The sequence below is a fragment of the Microcebus murinus genome, chromosome 16 (assembly GCF_040939455.1).
Source record: "Microcebus murinus isolate Inina chromosome 16, M.murinus_Inina_mat1.0, whole genome shotgun sequence".
Lineage (NCBI taxonomy): Eukaryota > Metazoa > Chordata > Mammalia > Primates > Cheirogaleidae > Microcebus > Microcebus murinus.
In genome coordinates, this window is record NC_134119.1 from 60721644 (window position 1) to 60740166 (window position 18523).

Here is an 18523-nt window from a genome sequence, read left to right on the forward strand (position 1 = left end):
GCTAGGCATGTATTAAGGATTATACAGATGTTAGCTACTAGCATTATTCTCCATAATTAGAAGTTTCACCCAAAGGACCAACATGCAACGCATGTTTATATTTTCTCTTTTATTCCAATGATGGCGGTCATAACCCAGACTGATTTTATTTATTTATTTATTTATTTATTTTTGAGACAGAGTCTCGCTTTGTTGTCCAGGCTAGAGTGAGTGCCATGGCGTCAGCCTAGCTCACAGCAACCTCAAACTCCTGGGCTCGAGCGATCCTTCTGCCTCAGCCTCCCGAGTAGCTGGGACTACAGGCATGCGCCACCATGCCCGGCTAATTTTTTTTTTATATATACATATCAGTTGGCCAATTAATTTCTTTTCTATTTTATAGTAGAGACGGGGTCTCGCTCTTGCTCAGGCTGGTTTTGAACTCCTGACCTTGAGCAATCCGCCCGCCTCGGCCTCCTAGAGAGCTAGGATTACAGGCGTGAGCCACCGCGCCCGGCCAGACTGATTTTAACTTGCTGGAGTCACGGGCCACAGTTGAAAGAATTGTTTCGGGGTTTATCTTAGAAGGTGTCCTGTGATCTGGCCCCATGAGTCCCTGCTGTCAAGACAGTGTCCAGCTCCTCAGACATTCGAGGCCCCACCAGACACGGCCTTGCCGTCCACAGCCTTAGTCCCTAACCCGAGACACCTGGGTTCTCCCACATCCTGGGGACACAGAAAGAACAAGTGCAAAGTTTTTCCCATGTGCCAGGTGGACCATGCTCCACCCCCACCCCCACCCCACGCGTAGAACCTTCTTGTGGCTCCCCAGAACCCTGTAGATAAAATTAAATCACCCCACTATGGCTTACAAAGCCAGCAGGGAGCTGGCCCTGCCTGCGTCTAACCACAATCCCTCTTGCTTTTTGTTTTCTGGCTGCCTGGTCCTCTTTCAGTTCCCCTAAGACCGTGTGTTTCCTCCTGACTCAAGCCCCTTGCACCTGACATTCTCTCTGCCTCCCACCCCAAGCCCAACCTGTACACACACCTCACCTTTCCATTGGTACCTCACCTTTCAATTTAAATGCTGCCTCCTACAGGAAGCCCTCCCTGACCACTGGCTGGGCCAGGGCCTACAGAGCCCTGTGACCAGGTCTGGCCTCATCTCTGTCCTAGTTCTCACTCACAGGAGGTCTGTTTTCCAGCCCCATTAAACCTGTTTCAGTTCCTCACAGGAGCAAGATTTCTTCTTCCCCCCCCCCCCCCCCCCCGATGATGATGTAGCATGTGGTTTTCTCTGCCTGGAACATTCTCCCACCACCCCTTCACCTGACACCGCCTCTGGGTTCCAGCTCACACATGTCTCCTCCTCCAAGAAGCCTGGCCTGATTGCCGAGGCTGGGTCCCAGGCCTCCACTGGGCCCCCAAAGCTCTGTGCTTCCCCAGCTCACCCTCAATCTCACAGTGACCCCCCAAACTCCCGACCCCTCTGCCATGCCCCCCAAATGCCCAACCCCTCTGCCATGCCCCCCATCCTGCCTGGTCCCTCTGCCTGTGCTCTCACTGTCACAGCCCTGACCATTTCTGGGCTGTCACTGTCCGATGCCGTCTGGGAACCCCGTGACCTTAGCCGAGGTCAACCACGATTAGTCGTTATGTCTCCAGGCCTGCCTCGCCCAGGGCTGTACTTGAACGACTGTGACTGTCCCATGATTGAGTAACTGACCAATATGCTCCCCCTCCTCAGTGTTACCTGTTTCACATGTACGTGGGCGTCCGGGCTGGCGGAGGCATCGGGGACGAGATCGAGGACCCAGCAGGCGATGAATACGAGCTCTACCGGGTGGTCTTTGACATCACTTTCTTCTTCTTTGTCATCGTCATCCTCCTGGCCATCATCCAGGGTCAGTGCTGGCCGGGGGCCTGGGAGAGGGTGCTCAGTGCCCAGAGGCAGGCTAGCTCCAGGGCTGAGTGCAGGCCCGGGGTCCAGTCTGCCGGGATTCGGATCCCAGCTCTGCCTCTCCATACTGTGAGACCTTGGGCGGGTCACCCCTATGGGCCTTAGTTTCCCCATCTGCAAAACGAGGGTGTTCATGGTACCAACCTGATAGGGTTGTGATGAGGACCAGGTCGATGCATGCTTGCTCAGTGCCTGGCTCAAGCAAGTGCTCAGTAAACGCCTGGTATTATTCTTCTTAGGAAGCAGGGTGAGATTAGGGAGATGGGGCCGGAAGGCAGAGCGCAGAGGTAGGCGTCCGGGGAGGGAGGAGTCTGAACTGCGCCGGGCACTGATCTCCGTCCTGCCACCCCAGGTCTGATCATCGACGCCTTCGGTGAGCTCAGAGACCAGCAAGAGCAAGTGAAGGAGGATATGGAGGTGGGTCCTGTCTGGGGGTACCCAGAGGGATTATGGGGCCCAGGAGGGCAAATGGGCCTCGACTTTGATGTCTCTCACCATTCACAGACCAAGTGTTTCATCTGCGGAATCGGAAGCGACTATTTTGATACGACGCCGCACGGATTTGAAACTCACACGCTAGAGGAGCACAATCTGGCCAATTACATGTGAGCGCGGGCCCGCCAGCCAATCAGGAGGGCGGGGGCGTGGCTGCCAACAACCAGGGGCGGGCACTGGACTTGGGCCCAGGGAGGTAGAGGGTGTGGCATCCATGTGGGTGGATCCCCAGCCAGCCAATCAGAAGGAAAGGGTGGTTCTGACCTGTCTCCTGCGCCCTCCCACTCTTAGGTTTTTCCTGATGTATTTGATCAACAAGGACGAGACGGAACACACGGGTCAGGTGAGGGGGCGTTGATGGGAGGGCAGTGGGCAGAGACATGGAGAGCTTTAACATAAGGCCAATCAGCAGGTGGCAGTAAAAAGCTGGTTTCAATACCAAGCGTTTGGAGATGTGACCAATCCCTATCCCCCAATCCTAGGAGTCTTATGTCTGGAAGATGTACCAAGAGAGATGTTGGGATTTCTTCCCGGCTGGCGATTGTTTCCGCAAGCAGTATGAGGACCAGCTTAGCTGAGACAGCCCCAGCCGGCCCTCCACCCCCACTCAAGTGCCTTATTCTCGTAAGCAAGCCCCTTAGATTCCCCCAAGCCCCTCCCCCCAAGGCAGCTGGGGGAGAGGTGACCTTGTGCTGGAGAAATAAAGTCTGTGCTACACACCTGGCATCATTGTGTCGGGTTGCTGAAATTTTGGAGTTGGCATCCAGAAATTCTGCTTCCCCCCAGAAAAACGAGATGACAACAGAGGCTAAAGTCATGTTTATTGGCAGATGAGGCTATGTCGTGACCACTAGTGTGTCTGTTGAGGAGGGGGGTGTAGGGACTAGTTCCTAACACCCGCCTAGGGACTCATTCCTGGATGTAGAGGTTGCTGGGCGCAGTAGGATCATCTGCTGGGCGCGTCTCCACCACTACAGGCCTGGGGAGGGAAAGGAGAGTTCAGTTCATTCATTCATTCATTTGCTTGTTCCTTCACCCATTCATTCATTCATTCATTCATTCACAAAGAAGTTAATAGAGACTGTGCCAGCCCAATGCTGGGCTGTAACGGTGAACAAGCATACTGGTTCCTGCCCTTGGGGTGCTCACAGCCTAGAGAGGGAGACCAGCATGAATCAGTGAATTACCTGAGTGCAAAGAATCATGGGGTGCGTGGCAGGGAAACCTAACCCAAGAGGTCAGCCCAGACTCCCCCAAAGAAAGATGGTGGAACCTGAAGGACTCTCAGGAAGGTATTTGGTGAAAGGGCAGGGAACAGTGTTCCTGGCAGAGAGAACAGCCTGTACAAAAGCTTTGAGGTAAGAGAGAGGCTGGGCCTTGGCCAGAGATGTTATGGCCTTGGGGGTTGTGGCCAGGATTAAATATTTTTCTTGAGGCCATAGGAGGATTTTAAGCAGGGAGAGAGTAACACGATCAAATTTGGATTTTACAAAGACCCCTCTGGCATGCCAAAAAAGCACAGCGCTCCTTAAAGGGGCTCCCACTGGCTAAATCTGGGACTATTTGTGCCTCAAAATAAACAATGAAAGCAATATCCCATAGAATAAAATAGGAATCCTACACTATAAATATATACAACTATTCTGTGGCCATAATAATTAAAAATAAAAATAATTTTTTAAAAGGAATAAAATAGGCCGGGCGTGGTGGCTCACACCTGTAGTCCTTAGCACTCTGGGAGGCCGAGGTGGGAGGATTGCTCAAGGTCAGGAGTTCAAAACCAGCCTGAGCAAGAGTGAGACCCCGTCTCTACTATAAAAAAAAGAAATTAATTGGACAACTAACATATATACTGAAAAAATTAGCCGGGCATGGTGGTGCACGCCTGTAGTCCCAGCTAGTCGGGAGGCTGAGGCAGCAGGATTGCTTGAGCCCAGGAGTTTGAGGTTGCTGTGAGCTAGGCTGACACCATGGCACTCACTCTAGCCTGGGCAACAACAAGAAAAAAAAGGAATAAAATAGAAATCCATGAGACTATGCTGATATAAAGAAAGAAACAATGGTGAAGAGACAGCTTTTCCCTCTAGTGCAATGTCAACTAATATACGTGCAGGGAATGATAGAATCAGAAAACTACCATTTGGTGACCACCCTAACAATGATAGATTCAGGCAAAAATCGTCAATAGATTCTACAACCAGTGGGTGAAAGTCTGATATCTTTACATAGTCTCAAGGACTCTCCCCCAAAGATACTTATTCTTACAAAAGAAAAAAAAGCAACTATATAGCACAGAAAAATGGCTGACTCCACCTTAATTAAATGATCAAAGTTAATATCACCAGCCATAGCACAGACTGACATCACGTGCCTCCTGATAGGATGTACTGAGAGGAACACAACATCCTATCTGTGGCATTCCTGCCCAAAATGCACGAACTGGGCACCTCTAACCCAACTGAGGGACATTCTAGAAGACAACTTTCCTGTACTCTTCAAAAATGTCAAGGTCATGAAAGACAAAATAAATCTGAAGAATTGTTCCAGGCTAAAGACAAAAGAAACATGACTCTTAAAAGCAACCTGTGATCCTGGATTGGATCCTGAACCAGAAAAAAGAAATTATTTTTTTGTTATAAAGAGCAACTGGTGAAACCCAAATGGGAATATGAATTGGGAGGTTGGAACGTCTCAGTGTTGGTTTTTTTTTTTTGCATCATGGTTTGCAAGTATGTCCTTGGTTTCTTTTTGGTTTTATTGTTTTTTTTTTTTTCTTTTTGAGACAGTGTCTCACTCTGTTGCCCAGGCTAGAGTGCCATGGCATCAGCCTAGCTCACAGCAACCTCAAACTCCTGGGCTCAGGCAGTCCTCGGCCTCCCAGACTGCTAGGATTACAGGCCTAAGCCACTGCACCCGGCCAAGGATACAAGAATTTTCTGTAATATATTTGCAACTCCTCTGAGTGTAAAAACAAAAAGTTAAAATAGTCATTTTTAATAGTTGAAATTTAAAATAAAATAGAAATATAAAATGAAAATGCCCCCTTGGCTGCACTATGGGGAACAGACTATGGGGTGGGGATGGAAGCCAGGATACCAGGTAAGAGACTCGGCTGGGGACGCCTCAGGATGCCCTCTCCACACCCCCCCCCCCCCAGTCGCTCTGTCCTCTTCAAGACATACCTGGGAGAGCCAAGCAGACGGAAGGTGAGGGTGGGGTCTCTCAGCTCCTGCAGCAGCTGGGTGGGGGGAAGCGTGCGTGTGTTATCAGTGCCTAGAACAACCCTCTGCTCTCCCCCAAACACGACCCCTTAAACAGCTCAAGGAACTGACTGCAAATGTCTAGCCTCAGGTCCAGACACAATCACTTTTGCCAATACCATGCACCAAATGTGTGACTTCGGGGAAGCTATGCAACCTCTCTGTGCCTCTGATCACTGACCTGTGACATCATAGTATTATACCTAGCTGGCAGCTGATGGTGAAGATTAAAGGAAATCCTCAAGTGTAAGGGCCTTACAGTGTCTGGCAGTGTTCTAGAAGACAAGCACCATTTCACTGTCTGTTTCCCAAATGAGGACAGCGAGGCACAGGAAGGTTAAGCCACTTGATGAGATCACCAAGCTGGATTCTACCCCAGGCAATGTGGTCCGTGCTCTTACTCATCCATATAGCTCTAGAGGGATCTCCATTTTGCAGTCGGGGAACAACGGCTCCAAGAGAAGCCAAAGTTCCTTGCACAAGGTCACACAGTGGCCCCCGATGACACTGGCACTCAAGAGATTCGGGGGCAGAGAAGCGGATCTGTCTGAACTGAAACTGGAGGAAGCTTCCCCTGCAGGAATTCACGGCCTGACTCGGGACTTCTTCAGGCCCATCTGATGAAGGTGGAGACTGAGGCAGGAGGGACAGGCCATGGGGTTCTGGTGAAGGAGCTTACCTGGTCCGAGCCTGGAGCCCACACCTGCACTCCATGCTTCCAGAAAGCTTGAAGCCGACCCCCGACCATAGCTGGGGAGAAAGCAGCGCCCGTTACCCTCGAGGGCCACTTGCGCCTCCACTCCGACCATGGGCCTCCCGTCTGCCCCTGCGCATACCCACGGCCTCCACCGCTTCGGTCATAGGGATCTCGTGCGTGCGAAGCCCCCGGACTGGGGCTCCCTCCGGGGTGACCAACTTCAGAGAGCCTGGAAGGGGGTAGGGACAGAGTTTTAAGAACTGTGATCAGGGTTTAGAGGGTCACTAAGGGACCAGGCAACAAATTCAGTGTGAAGGGTAATAAGGGTGCAAGGTCAGGAGGGGCTTTAGGGGTTCTAGAGGCCCAAGGTCTGGGGGCGGAGACCCACGCACGGGGATGGAGGATGCGGGGAGGGAGGAGGATTCTTACCGTCCATCAACACCATTACCATATCTTCCTCTACCTGCGTCACCTGCACTGGTCCCTTGTGCTCTGTTTGAGAGAAGGTGGAGTTTAAGGACCGACGTCGCCCAGTCCCCCTTTCGCCACACCTGCCCTAGGCCCGTCCCTCTGTTCCCAAAGAGGCTAAGCCCCGCCCACCCTCCAGGCCCCACCCTCCAGGCCCCACCCTCCAGGCCCCACCCTCCAGGCCCCACCCACTGTCACGCTCACCAATTAAATGAAGCCGGCCGTCCTCTGTCCCGCCCCTTCCAGCCCTCTCTCCAAGCCCCGCCCAGGCCCAGCCTCCGAGCAACAGGCCCCGGCTCGCAGCGGCGCGCGGGGCGGGGCGGCGGCTCACCCGTGCTCATGTCGCCCAGCCAGCAGGACAGCGCGCCGAAGCGCACGGTGTGGAAGAGCACCGACTTCGCCGGCCGCCCGGGGCTCACGCCGATGCACACGGACGGCAGCTCGGAGCCCGGCCCGGTCAGCAGCGCGAACACCGGCAGGGGCGTGGGGAGCGGGAACAGCACCTGCTGCGGGCCGCGCGGGGCGGGGGCGCTCAGAGGCGGCTTCGGGCGGGGCCCGGGGCCTTGGGGCAGGCCGGGGACCTCCGAACCTGGGCCCTCAGCCTGTGCAGGTGGCACCTACACATTTCAGGCGGTAGGGCCCCAGAGGGCTTGGGGGGCCTCCTTAGACACAAGGTGTGGCCTCAGAGTGGGTGTGGCTTCCGCGTGGGGGCGTGCCACTTTGGCGACAGAAAGGGCCTCGAAGGCGGCAAAAACCTCCTTAGGGACTCAAAGGGACAGGCTCTAAGTTCTCCTTGGGGACCCGGGGGCGGGGCGTAGTGCCTGAGCAATAATTAAGCCCAGGTATGAGGGGCGGAGCTTAAGGATCGGGAAGGCCTCATAAGGGCGAGCCTCCCGCTCCGCCCACAGGTGGGCGGGGCCTCTGAGGCTTGGGGCGGGGCCTGGGCGGAGGCGGGGCCTCGCGGAGCTCTCGCCAGAAGCCCCAAGGCGGAAGGCCCTGGCCGCGGCATCCCCAGGGTCCCCAGCAGCCCCCCAGGCCCCGTACCCGGACGAGCAGGAACTTGTTCATGGGCTGGTACCACTGAAGCAGGACCACGGACGTCTCCAGTGCCCCGCACAGGAACGGGCCCCCAGAGCTCGCACCCTCCGCTGTGGGGTGAGCAAGGGTGGGTGAGGACTCATCCCCCCACGCCACGGCCCCTGGCTAGGCCCAGCCTCCTCTCCGCGCCCAGGGGGTGTCTCTCACCCACACAGCACGCCCTGCAGCCTTTGGTGTCCTGGATCTTGGTGGAGACCATGTTCTTCCTGCAGGAAAGGGAGGCGTGAAGGGGGGTGGACAGCAGCAGGGGGGAGAGGGGGCCGTTGGGGTCTGCCGTGCCACTGGGAGCCAGTACCTTGCCAGTAGCCGGTGGGGGCTGATGTGAGCGATGGGGTTTCCCGATCTGGTCTCTTTCCGTTCCAGCAGGCCCAGGATGCTATGAGAATACAGGTGGGGGGTCTTTCCTGCAGTGTGTGTATGTGAGGGGAAGCAGGCCGTTATAGGACCCCATCCCACCTTCCCTCCATCCTTTCCCTCCGCCCCATCCCTTTGTCTGAAACCCCCAAGCCTGCAAGTCTCAAGCACTTTTCATTCGTTCATTTCTCACTCCACGTACTTCAAAGGCCTGTTGTCGCCAAGCCTGCTGTGCTTGGCCCTGGCCTTGGCCTTGGCCTTGTTCCCTACCCTCGTGGGTCTTGTAGCCACAGAAGAAACCATGGCCACATCCAGTTAGATGAAGTTACACATACTACAAAGTTTAAGAAGAAACACATCTATAAATTCTCCTCAAGTTTGTCATCACAGATGTGATATTTAACTAGCTCATGAATCCTATTCGGTTGGGTGTTTCCTCCAAAACTAGAAATTCTTTTACACAAAACATTTATAAAACAATGGTACAGATTTTTTAAATCTGTAACTCGCTCACTGTAAGTGCGAAATAAGTTCTGATTGTCGTCTGAACATGAAAACTATTTAAAGACTGATTGTAGACATTATCTCAAAACTGACTTGAGAGGTGGAGATTATTGTGAGCCCATCTGACAGAGGGGGAAACTGAGGCTCAGGGAGCACAGCGAAAAGGTGGCTAGGGCTCTGGGATGAAGAACCTAAGTTTTTTTTTCAGCTGTGCCCATCTACTTCCCATCCCCCTGACCTTTGACCCCTTAACCTCTGACCTTCCCCTTCCCCCCACCCAAACCCAGACCTGAGAGAGACATCAGGACGTTGTTGATGGAGTACACCCAGGTAGTCCGGCTAGGAAAGAGCTGCAGAGACAGGGAAGGTGGCTCTGGTGACACCCCAGCCACCCCAGCTCCGGCCCCTGCCCTCGCCCCACCCCGGTGCTGTCCCTCACCATCTCCAGCGTGGCCTCCTGGTCACTCCGGTTCAGGATGAAGATGCCTTCCTCTGCCCCCAGGAGCAGGTGCTGGTCTGGGGGGACACCCACAAATCCTGGCCCTCAGTTCTGACCCCAACCTTAGACCTGCCCAAAATAGCCCCCCAAAATAGCCCTCCTTCTCCCCAGTTCTGATCCCCAAATGCTAAGCCTGTCTTAGCACTGATCCTCAAACTCAGACACCCCCAAATATGACTTTTTCTTTCCAGTATGACACCCTGAAAACCGATGCTCTTTCTTTAATGTCGACTCCCTCACCGACCGTGTCTCCTTATCTTTGATCCCAGACTCTGTCCTTTGCTGCTGCATTCAGACGCTCAGAACTCTTGACCCCAAAATGCTGACGGCAGTCTCTACCGGTAACCTCCAGCGGACTTCTGTCCACGCCTTCTGTACCCCAAACTCTAATCTTTCTGTTACATTCTGACGTTCCCAGCCCCCCTAATTGTCCTAGTTTCACTCTCCAACTCATCTTCCCTCTACCCGTCTTTGATCCCCAAGTCCCAGCTGACCCACAGGCTCTGGCCTGTTTCAGCGTGGCCAGCCCCCCCATCAAGACCCTCCCCATCTCTGCCTTTGTGCCCCAGCCCCGCCAGGCTCCCCGTGGCCCTCCTGAATGCCCACCCTTGGTGGAGGGGTGTGTCCAGGCGGCTGTGCTGTGGATCCGGAGGGGGCAGCCGTTGAACAGCTTTACGAGAAGGGCGCGTCCCTGGGCAGGCCGCGTGGGGCCAGGCAGCAGATCCAGCCAAAGGGAGCAACAGAACAGGAAAGTGCAGGGGTTAAAACTCTGCAGCAAGAGTGCTAGGGTTCAAATCCTGCCTCTGCCTCCTCAAAGATGTATATTCGACCTTAGGTAAGCTACTTAGCCTCCTGTGCCTCAGTTTCCCAATCTGTGAAATGGGGGCTCATATCTATTTCTGTGATATCCACCTCCATCTGTGAAGGTTCACACCATTAAAGGCATGAGATCAGGCCGGGCGCGGTGGCTCACGCCTGTAATCCTAGCACTCTGGGAGGCCGAGGCGGGCGGATTGCTCGAGGTCAGGAGTTCAAAACCAGCCTGAGCAAGAGCAAGACCCTGTCTCTACTATAAAAAAATTAATTGGTCAACTAATAATATATATAGAAAAAATTAGCTGGGCATGGTGGCGCATGCCTGTAGTCCCAGCTACTCGGGAGGCTGAGGCAGGAGGATCGCTTGAGCCCAGGAGTTTGAGGTTGCTGTGGGCTAGGCTGATGCCACAGCACTCACTCTAGCCTGGGCAACAAAGTGAAACTCTGTCTCAAAAAAATAAATAAATAAAGACATGAGATCAGTGTTGGGCACAGAAAAGTGCTCAACAAATGTCACCATTATTATCAGTTCTCCTGCCCCCTCCCCACCCCCACCAGGCAACTCCAGCCCCTTCCAGAGGTGAGAATCCCCGGCATGGCTGGCCCTCACCTTCCTCTTCATCTTTTCCTTCTTGGGGGGCAGGAGCGGGGGCTGGTCAGACTCCCGGGAGGCTGGGTTCCAGAGGGAGGGTTCTGAGAGGGGTTGGGAGAAAATCAGCCCCCAAGGCCACCCCTCACCCCCCCATCCCCCCTCCACCCCAGCCTGGCCCGTTACCTGAATGGGCGGAGAGGTGGGGGCTGCTGGTGGCTGGTGGCGGCTTGTGACGGGGTGTACGCGGTGGGGGCCCACTGGCACACCGGACCAGCACCCCTGGGCTCAGCTGCCCCTCATTCCTTGGCCCTCCCGGACCCTCGTCTGATGGGGACCGGAACTTGGGCTTTGGAATAAGGGAGGGAGCGTGGGGAGGCAGCCTTCTGCAAGCCCAGCCCAACTGCCCCGGCGGAACTGCCCCTCTGGTGGCTCTGACCCTCCCCACCACATCTTGCCACCACTCAGCCCTCCCCTCTGACACCCCGCCTGGGCCATCAACACGCTCTAGAAATTCATGGGCTGATGATGGGTGCAGCAGTGCCACGAGGCTAAATACTTTGAATCCCACCCCCAGGTTGAGGGATGCCACAGACCCCAATGCGCCCATCATCCCTGTCTCCCGGACGCCCAGCCCTAGAGAGCCCAGTGTCCAGCACCCAAGGCCCTGGCCCTCTGGAACCCAGGGGCCCTGACCCCAGCCTCCCAGCCCTGGCCCAGGGCCTTACTTTGGGGGGCAGTGGAGGAGGCGTGTCCTCAGCAGGGGTGGGGCTGAAACCAAAAGATGGGGTAAGCAGGCGGGGTCTGGGGAGCAGGACCGGGGGAAGGTGGGGCAGTTTGGGGCTGGAGATGGGTGCGATGGGTGGGTGGCCCTTGCACCCAACTCTGGGCTTGGGGCCGGGGGCCCTGGGCTTACGGCTGGGGTTGAGGTCTGGGTCTGGGGCTCAGGGTCTGGCCTTTGGGCAATTTCCAGGGGCCAAGGTTGAGCCTGAGGTTGTGCGAGAAGATGAGGGCTGGGGCCGGGGTTGGCTGGGGGTGATATCTGGGAGGAGCAGAGACTGGGATGTGGCCGAGGCCGGGAGGAGCATAGGTGGGGGCTCAAGTTGGGGTCAGGTCACGGGTCGTGTGGGAGGTTGGAAAGAAGGTGGGCTGGAGTTGGGATTGGGTGGGGACAGGGCTGGAGGTGCAGGGGTGGCGAGTGGGAGCAGGGGACAGGGCCTGGGAAGGAAGGCAGGCGGGGCTGCAGGAGGCTCCCGAGCAGAAGGGCGGTAGGGGTGTGGTTGGGGTCGGGCCTGCAGGAAGGTGGGGGCTGAGGCAGGCCCCCCTTACATGTCCACGTCGTCGTAGTCATCATCCTCGGACTCCGACAGCTGCTGCCTGAAGAGTGACAGGTGTCAGCCTTGGCGGGTACCCACACATCCCGACCCCCCCCCCCCGCGGCCCCTGACCTGGGGCTGCTGCTCCTGCAGTCTCTGGGGGGCTGCAAGCGGGCCTGCGGGACGGGGCAAGGGTCGGCGGTGGCCGAGGGTGCGAGGAGGGGGTCTGGGGAGCGCGGAGGAGGGCGGCTCTCGGTGTCGGACAAGGGTCTGGTCTCGTGTCCCCTGAGCTTCCTGAACTCCATGTGCCGCCCTGTGTGGGGGAAGCCACAGTGAGCGGGGGCGGGGCAGTGACATGTAGCTGGGAATAGAAAGGGTAGAATTTGGGGGGTCTTGGAGCCAGGATCTCAGAGACTAGAACCGCCTTTCAGGGTTAGGGGGTCTCATTTGGGATCAGGGAGGCTGGGGCTCAAGGTCGTCAGGGAGCGTTTGCTCTCGGCACCCACTGGGTGTCAAGAGCACTGGTAGAGAGTTCTGAGATCTCTTTTGGGATCAGGGTGGTGACAGGAGGTCTCCTGGGGTCTTTAGGCAGGTCAGAGAGGTGGGGTCTCTATGGTCACTTTGTAGGTCAGGTGGCGATGAAGGTCTCTGGTGGTCTGATGTCGGGGAAAGGGGGGTCTATGACAGGGTCAGACGTCCCCAAACGTCAGAGTTCTCTACTCACGACAGCAGTCTGCGTCCGGGACCCCCAGAGAGCTGGAGCGGTGGGTGGATCGGATCCGCCGGGGGATGGCAGGGGGCAGCTGGGCAGAGGGGCGGCCTCGTCAGGGATCACGACCCCAAGCCTGTGGGCCCACCGCGCGCCCTCCTCGCCCCGACAGGCCTCCTGCCAAGCTGCCCGGCTTCCTGCCCCGTGTCCTCTCAGGGCGGTGGCAGGAAGGGCCCCCTCCCCGCGGGGCAGCCTGAGCAAAAGCTGAGAGGGGCCGTGCTCTGGTCCCCCGGGCCCTCACCTCGGGCTCCTCGTCCTCGATCTCCCCGATGGGGGCGCCCTTCCCAGGGTTCCTCAGTTTGTCAAGAAGGTCCAGGATCAGGCCTCTGTTCAGCCCAGGCTGGGCGACCAGCTGATGCTGGGGAAGGGACAAGGTGTCCACACCCGGAGGGAAAGGGCCGGGGCGGGGCTGGGGGACTCAGCTAAGGAATTGTGGGGGGGGGTGGCAGCCGAAGGAGCCGGCAGGGAGATCTGGGGAGCTCAGAGGCCTGGGGGATCCTGAGAAGTTTTAGGGACTGGAAGAATTTAGGGTCCTCAGAGGGGGCCTTGGAGCACCCCAGAGCTGTCTGGGAGAGGACACTCGGGGTCACGTCCTGGGCCCTTGGGGAAGCGTGAGTTCTAGCGACTCAGGGATCCAGGGAAGATCTGGGGTACAATTTTGAGAGTTGGTGGGGGGTGGGGTCCTGGGAAATTCTGACACACCAGGGACTTTGAAAGGGCCACGGGGTTCGGTGGGACTGAATGTTCCAGGGAGTCGTGGAAGGCCCTGAGGAATCCCGGGGTGAGAGTCTGGGGGCTTCTCAGGGAAAGAGGTTTACACTGAGCATCTTGGTGGCACCGGGTCGTTTCTTGGGGCTCTTAGTGAGGGTGACTTTGACAAAGTTGTGGAAGGCAGCCGACCTTGGGAGGAAGAATCCGGGTTCTGGGGTGAGGGGACCAGAGGCCTTCCCACCGACCACCCCGCCCGCCCCACCCCCACTGTCACCCTGTCTCACCATTTGCCTTTTTCCTTCAGCCGGGGGGGCTGGTAGCCACTCTTGGTCATGAGGAAGAGAACCCTGGAATGGCAGGGAAAGAATGTGGGGTTCAGACCCCCGAAGGGGCCAGACAAGCCACGTGGCTTGAGGGCTTCCCAGCAGCAAGGGGTGGGACGAGAGTGAGGGTCTTATGACGCTAGGACGCCTCTCCCCAGGGACACGTTCATCACACTCTGGAGCAGGTGCAGGGGACCAAGGCGGGGACCCCTGAGTCAGGGCTCCAGGTACGGAAGGCTCACACGAAGGCTGTCTGTGCGGGGGGAGCCCCTGGTGGTCTCCCGAGAGGGATCTGGACGTGGGAGGCTGACTGCAGGGGGGTCTTCAGGCTCAGGGCTGGGCAGGGTCCCTGGGCCTGAGGACCCGCCAGGCCCGCCTACCTCAGAGGGTGCACATCAAAGAGCGGCGGCTGCAGCTCGGCTAGTTCGATGGCCGTGATGCCCAGGGACCAGATGTCACACAGCTCATTGTAGCCCCCCTTCAGGGCCACGGCTGCCACTTCTGGAGCCATCCTGGGGACAGAGACCCTCAGAGAGCCAGGGGTGGCACGGGGAGGGGCAGGGGAGGGACAGGGAGACGAGAATGGGGCAAAGGGAGATGAGACAGTTGGACAGAGAGAGACAGACACAGAGATAAAGTCTTGGGGGCAGGGACAGCCTGGAGGATCCAGACAGAGAGAGACAAAGAGATGAACAGACAGGGAGGGAGAAGGACAGAAAACAAAGGGACAGAGACTGGGACAGAGGGAAAATACAGAAACAGAGCCCAAGATGAAAATCCACACACACACCCCGAGTGAACAGGCAGAAAGGGCACAGCGACGCAGGGGAAGGGACAACTCAAGAGAGCCAGAGAACGGGAGAAGCTTCAGGGGAGAAAGGCAAGGGCAGGGAACAAAGCCAGGAGGAGGTTCCCAGGGAGCCAGGGTGGGAAAAGCCACTGTCCCCCGGCCTGCCCCTAGCTGCCCGCCGGGCACCCCTCACCAGTAGGGTGTCCCGATGAAAGAGAGGCGTCTAGCCAGCGTCGCCCCAATCTGGGCTGAGATGCCAAAGTCAGCTGGAGGCAGACAGAGACATATAGTGACCTGGTGTCCCATGTCCCCCCAAGACCAGCAAACAGGCCTCCAATCCACCCCCATCCCAGCTTCACTTACCCAGTTTGACCTCCCCCGCGTCGTTGATGAGGATGTTGGCTCCCTGGAGACCAGAGGGAGGCACCAGCGATCAGAGGCTGCCGGGACCCCCTGCTACCCCCACCCCACTGCTCACACCACCCTGAGCCCCCCAGTGCCACTCCCATCGCCTGGACCCCACCCCTCCATGGCACCCCTCCGCCCCCAGGCCACCTTGATGTCTCTGTGTATCTTCTTCTGTGAGTGCAGGTAGGCCAGTCCCTGGGGGAAGGGCAGACAAGGGGGCTGTGAGTGTCGGGGCTGCAGGGGGGTCCTACCCCGCCGCCCCCAGGTCCCCCAGGCCTGTCCTCACCTGCAGCACTTCCCGGCACACATAGCCGATCTGGAGCTCGGACAGGGAGCCTGTCACTGCAAAGGTCACCCCGGCCAGGCCAGGCGTTGGGTGGAGCCAGGAAAGCTGGGTCGGGGAGTCCTGCCCCTCACCCAAACCAGCCACAAGGGGAGGGGACCCAAGAAGGGACCAGTGGGAGGGGGAGGTGGCGGGATGGCCGGCGACAGAGCGAGGAGGCCAGCGGAGGCAGAGTCATTCTGCAGATGTTCGCCGCGTGTGCCGTCTGGGACACAGCTGCACACAGAGACAGACATCCCGGCCCTCGGGGAGAGAACATTCCGGTAGAGCAGACGGAACGGAAGCAAGATAAATAAACGAAATACGTAGCCTCTGAGATGCTGACCAATAAGAAGAAGAAAAATAAAGCAGGAATGGAAATATGCGTGGGAAGGGTTGACATTTTGCACAAGGTGGTCAGCAAAGGCTACTCTAGGTGACAGTGGCTAAAGGTGTGAGGGTCCCGCTGTGAGGGGGAGCAGCACGTGCAGGCTGGGGAGCCGGGAGGGAGGGCGCCTGGTGGGTTTGAAGGGCAGTGGGGTGCGGGGAGGAAAGGGGTGGGGGAGGGATCTCCACAAGGGAGTGATGTGACTTTGCAAAATGGGGAATGGCAGAGAAAGGGACAAAGAGAAAGAGAAAGTGGGACAGATCCAAACTGAGACAAAGACGGTCAGAGACAGGAACGTGGGAAGACAGACACGTTTAGAAAGGGAGAGACACGGAGGAGTGGGGTCGGCTCTGGCAGACCGGCTGTGTGTTTCACTTCCTTCCTGTGTGCCTCAGTTTCCCCCCCGAGGGCTAAGAAGTCCTTCCTTTTCTCACTTTGAGGTCCAGGACAGGAGAGAGTCAGGGAGATGGCCAAAGACAGAGGTGGGCATCAGACGTGCAGAGAGGTGATCACACAGCCACACCCCTGCACTCCAGTTCTGCGAGAGAGTGAAAGGCAGGCGGATAGAGAGAACCAGACATTCGTCCACTCATTCCACGAAAATGTGGGCACCTCTGAGCCAGAAAATGCAGAAATACTCGAACACACGAATGGGCCTTGGCAAGAAAATGCAGACACCAAGACAAAGCTGGGAGGGGGAGGAAGATCACTGCATGCAGAGACTGCAACTGGGCTGGCTGGGTCACCAGCTCGGTCACCAGCTTGGTCACCGTGGTATCTGCAGCATCAGCCAGGCCAGGCCCACAGGAGGGGCTCAGTGCGTGAAATACGGACCAGAAAGTCAGTTTCCGCGAGACACATGCACACAGAGACGGAAGGGGTGATTGGGGGTGGGGGGATCCCCCCGTCCTTCCTCTAACCTTGGTAGATGTCCTGGAGAGAACCAGCCCCACAGAATTCCATGCAGATCCAGAGCTTCTGCAACCTACAGTGGTTCGAGAGTAATAACAACAATAATAGCAGTAATACATTATTACAGGAGAGCCCCTCGTCCGCTGTCTTGTTCTAGTTCAGTAAGATCTTTAACAGCTGTCATTGCTCTATCTCCCCTTGCCCACCAGGGTGAGATTGTTCCATTCCCATTTTACAGATGAGGAAGTTAAAGCTCAGAGAGGAAATGTGTTTTTAGGGGCAACTCAACTTGAATCTAGATCTTTGGGCTCCAAACCCAGGGCACCCCTCTGTGGTCCCATGCTAAGCTAGGAGCAGAACAGAGATCTCACGGGTTGCAGAGGTTTGGAGGGGACAGAGGGGCCCAGGGAGCCAGTTCTGGGAAGCTGAGGTCATTATTGGGGCCATTGGAATATTAATTTGGGGGTCAGGAAATTTAGGGGTTCATATCCAAGGAGCAGAGTGAAACTGGGGGACCCAAAGGGCAGAATGATGAGAGATTAGTTTTAGGGGAGTTAATTTCAGATTGGATTACTATGAAACGATCATTTTTGGGGACCCAGGTCGGAAATGGGAGTTCTAGATTGGGGATTAGGTCAGGGGGTACTGTGGTCAGAAACGAGGGACTTTGTAGCGGGGATCAGGTTAGGGGTGGCCCAGTTAAAAATGAAAGTCTAGGATTAGAGGTTAGGTTAGGGCGCCCTGGTCAGAAATGGAAGTTCAGAATTGGAGATCAAGTTAGGGGGTGTCCCTCTCAGAAATGGGGGTCTGGGTTAGGACTGAGCTGAGTTCTAGGGCAGAGGTCTAAAGCTCATCACCAGAGATAACTCCCATGGTAGGCCACGATGTTGGCGTGCCGGCAAGTTTTCAGCATGAGGATTTCCTTCTGAAGGGTGGAGACATCATCATCTGCGAGGAGGAGCAGGAGAGAAAAGGCCGCTTGCAGGGAGGGGGCCATGGGAAGGGGGGTCCCAGTGCCCAGGAGGCAGGGGTGGGGTGTGGGGAAGGATCTCCCGGCTGCCCTCCTCACCAGGCTCCATCTTCACCATCTTCAGTGCCACCAGGTCCCCGGACACCTTGTCTCGAGCCTTGTAAAGGGGAAGTTGGCAGTCAGGCAGGCTCCACTGGCCTTAGCATCTCTGCGCCAAGGCCAAGGACTGCGGCCCTCTTGCACCCTCTTCCCTTCTTGGGCCTGACTCCAAAGGTCACTGGTTTGACGGTGATGGGACTGAAGGGGCTTCCTCACCTTGAAGACTTCCCCATAGGTGCCGCCACCCAGCCGCTGCAGCAGGTCGTAATGGTCCCGGGGGTCTCTATTAAAAATATCGGGGTCCGCGAGGTCCATTCCTGGGGGGCAGGAGCTAGGCCTGCGCCCAGGGGCCAGCAGGGCCTCAGGGCTCAAGTGCTGGCACCTCCCTCCCTCCCCACAAGCCCTGCACCCGCCTTGCCTCCGCGGGCTGTGGCCTCCCCCCTCCCCACTCTCGCTTCCTGCCCCAGCTGCAGGGCTATGCACTAGCTCCACCCCCTGTCCCCAGGGTTCTGAAAGCCTATGCAAGGCAGCTTACTTGGGACCCAGGGGACCACCCTCCACCCTCAATGCCCAGGACAGGATGTAAATGCGATGCAAAAGAACTTAATTGTAACCTTGGGGGCGCCCTAGCACCCCCTCCCCCGTTCTGGGCGGTGGCTAAAAACCGTAGTTGAACCCCTTGGTGTTTGAAGGTTTGGCCACAACCTAGAGGTGGCAGGTCTGCAGTGTACATGCCTGTTCACCTGGGGCACATACATGCACTTGTATTGCCTCCTGCACGGTGCGCGGGTATGTA

The 18523-nt window shown here is 56.9% G+C and overlaps 2 protein-coding genes across 2 annotated transcripts in view; one reads left to right on the plus strand and one right to left on the minus strand.

Annotated features, from left to right (window-relative positions):
* RYR1 (ryanodine receptor 1) overlaps nucleotides 1-3182 on the plus strand; it is a 109341-nt gene extending 106159 nt beyond the window's left edge. Inside the window, exons 102-106 of the mRNA XM_075993059.1 lie at nucleotides 1727-1883; nucleotides 2292-2356; nucleotides 2444-2544; nucleotides 2726-2777; nucleotides 2917-3182. Coding sequence (XP_075849174.1) covers nucleotides 1727-1883; nucleotides 2292-2356; nucleotides 2444-2544; nucleotides 2726-2777; nucleotides 2917-3012 — 471 coding nt within the window. The 3' untranslated portion in view covers nucleotides 3013-3182. The remainder of the gene's footprint in view (nucleotides 1-1726; nucleotides 1884-2291; nucleotides 2357-2443; nucleotides 2545-2725; nucleotides 2778-2916) is intronic.
* A 55-nt stretch (nucleotides 3183-3237) lies between these two features.
* Nucleotides 3238-18132, minus strand: MAP4K1 (mitogen-activated protein kinase kinase kinase kinase 1). The gene is made up of 30 exons (XM_012774723.3): nucleotides 17944-18132; nucleotides 17728-17785; nucleotides 17516-17606; nucleotides 16667-16731; nucleotides 15323-15378; nucleotides 15184-15231; nucleotides 14992-15034; nucleotides 14822-14894; nucleotides 14219-14350; nucleotides 13800-13862; nucleotides 13623-13704; nucleotides 13046-13162; nucleotides 12760-12838; nucleotides 12168-12348; nucleotides 12049-12096; nucleotides 11448-11490; nucleotides 10906-11068; nucleotides 10741-10823; nucleotides 9921-10005; nucleotides 9255-9331; nucleotides 9105-9165; nucleotides 8253-8361; nucleotides 8105-8163; nucleotides 7904-8007; nucleotides 7191-7365; nucleotides 6821-6883; nucleotides 6531-6620; nucleotides 6374-6444; nucleotides 5617-5672; nucleotides 3238-3413 (listed from the first exon to the last, which is right to left on the minus strand). The coding sequence occupies exons 1-30, from the start codon at nucleotides 18040-18042 to the stop codon at nucleotides 3344-3346; spliced, it is 2544 nt and encodes an 847-aa protein (XP_012630177.2). The 5' UTR covers nucleotides 18043-18132; the 3' UTR covers nucleotides 3238-3343.
* Nucleotides 18133-18523: the final 391 nt, after the last annotated feature.

What these genes read in the sequence shown, in the direction of transcription:
- MAP4K1 (XM_012774723.3), bottom strand. Translation starts at nt 18,042, where the DNA reads ATGGACCTCGCGGACCCCGATATTTTTAATAGAGACCCCCGGGACCAT. An exon ending in TTTGATGTGCACCCTCTGAG is followed by an intron (nt 13,863 to 14,218) that starts GTAGGCGGGCCT and finishes CTGCCATTCCAG; the next exon opens with GGTTCTCTTCCTCATGACCA. An exon ending in CGAAGCGGTGGAGGCCGTGG is followed by an intron (nt 6,445 to 6,530) that starts GTATGCGCAGGG and finishes CTTTCTCCCCAG; the next exon opens with CTATGGTCGGGGGTCGGCTT.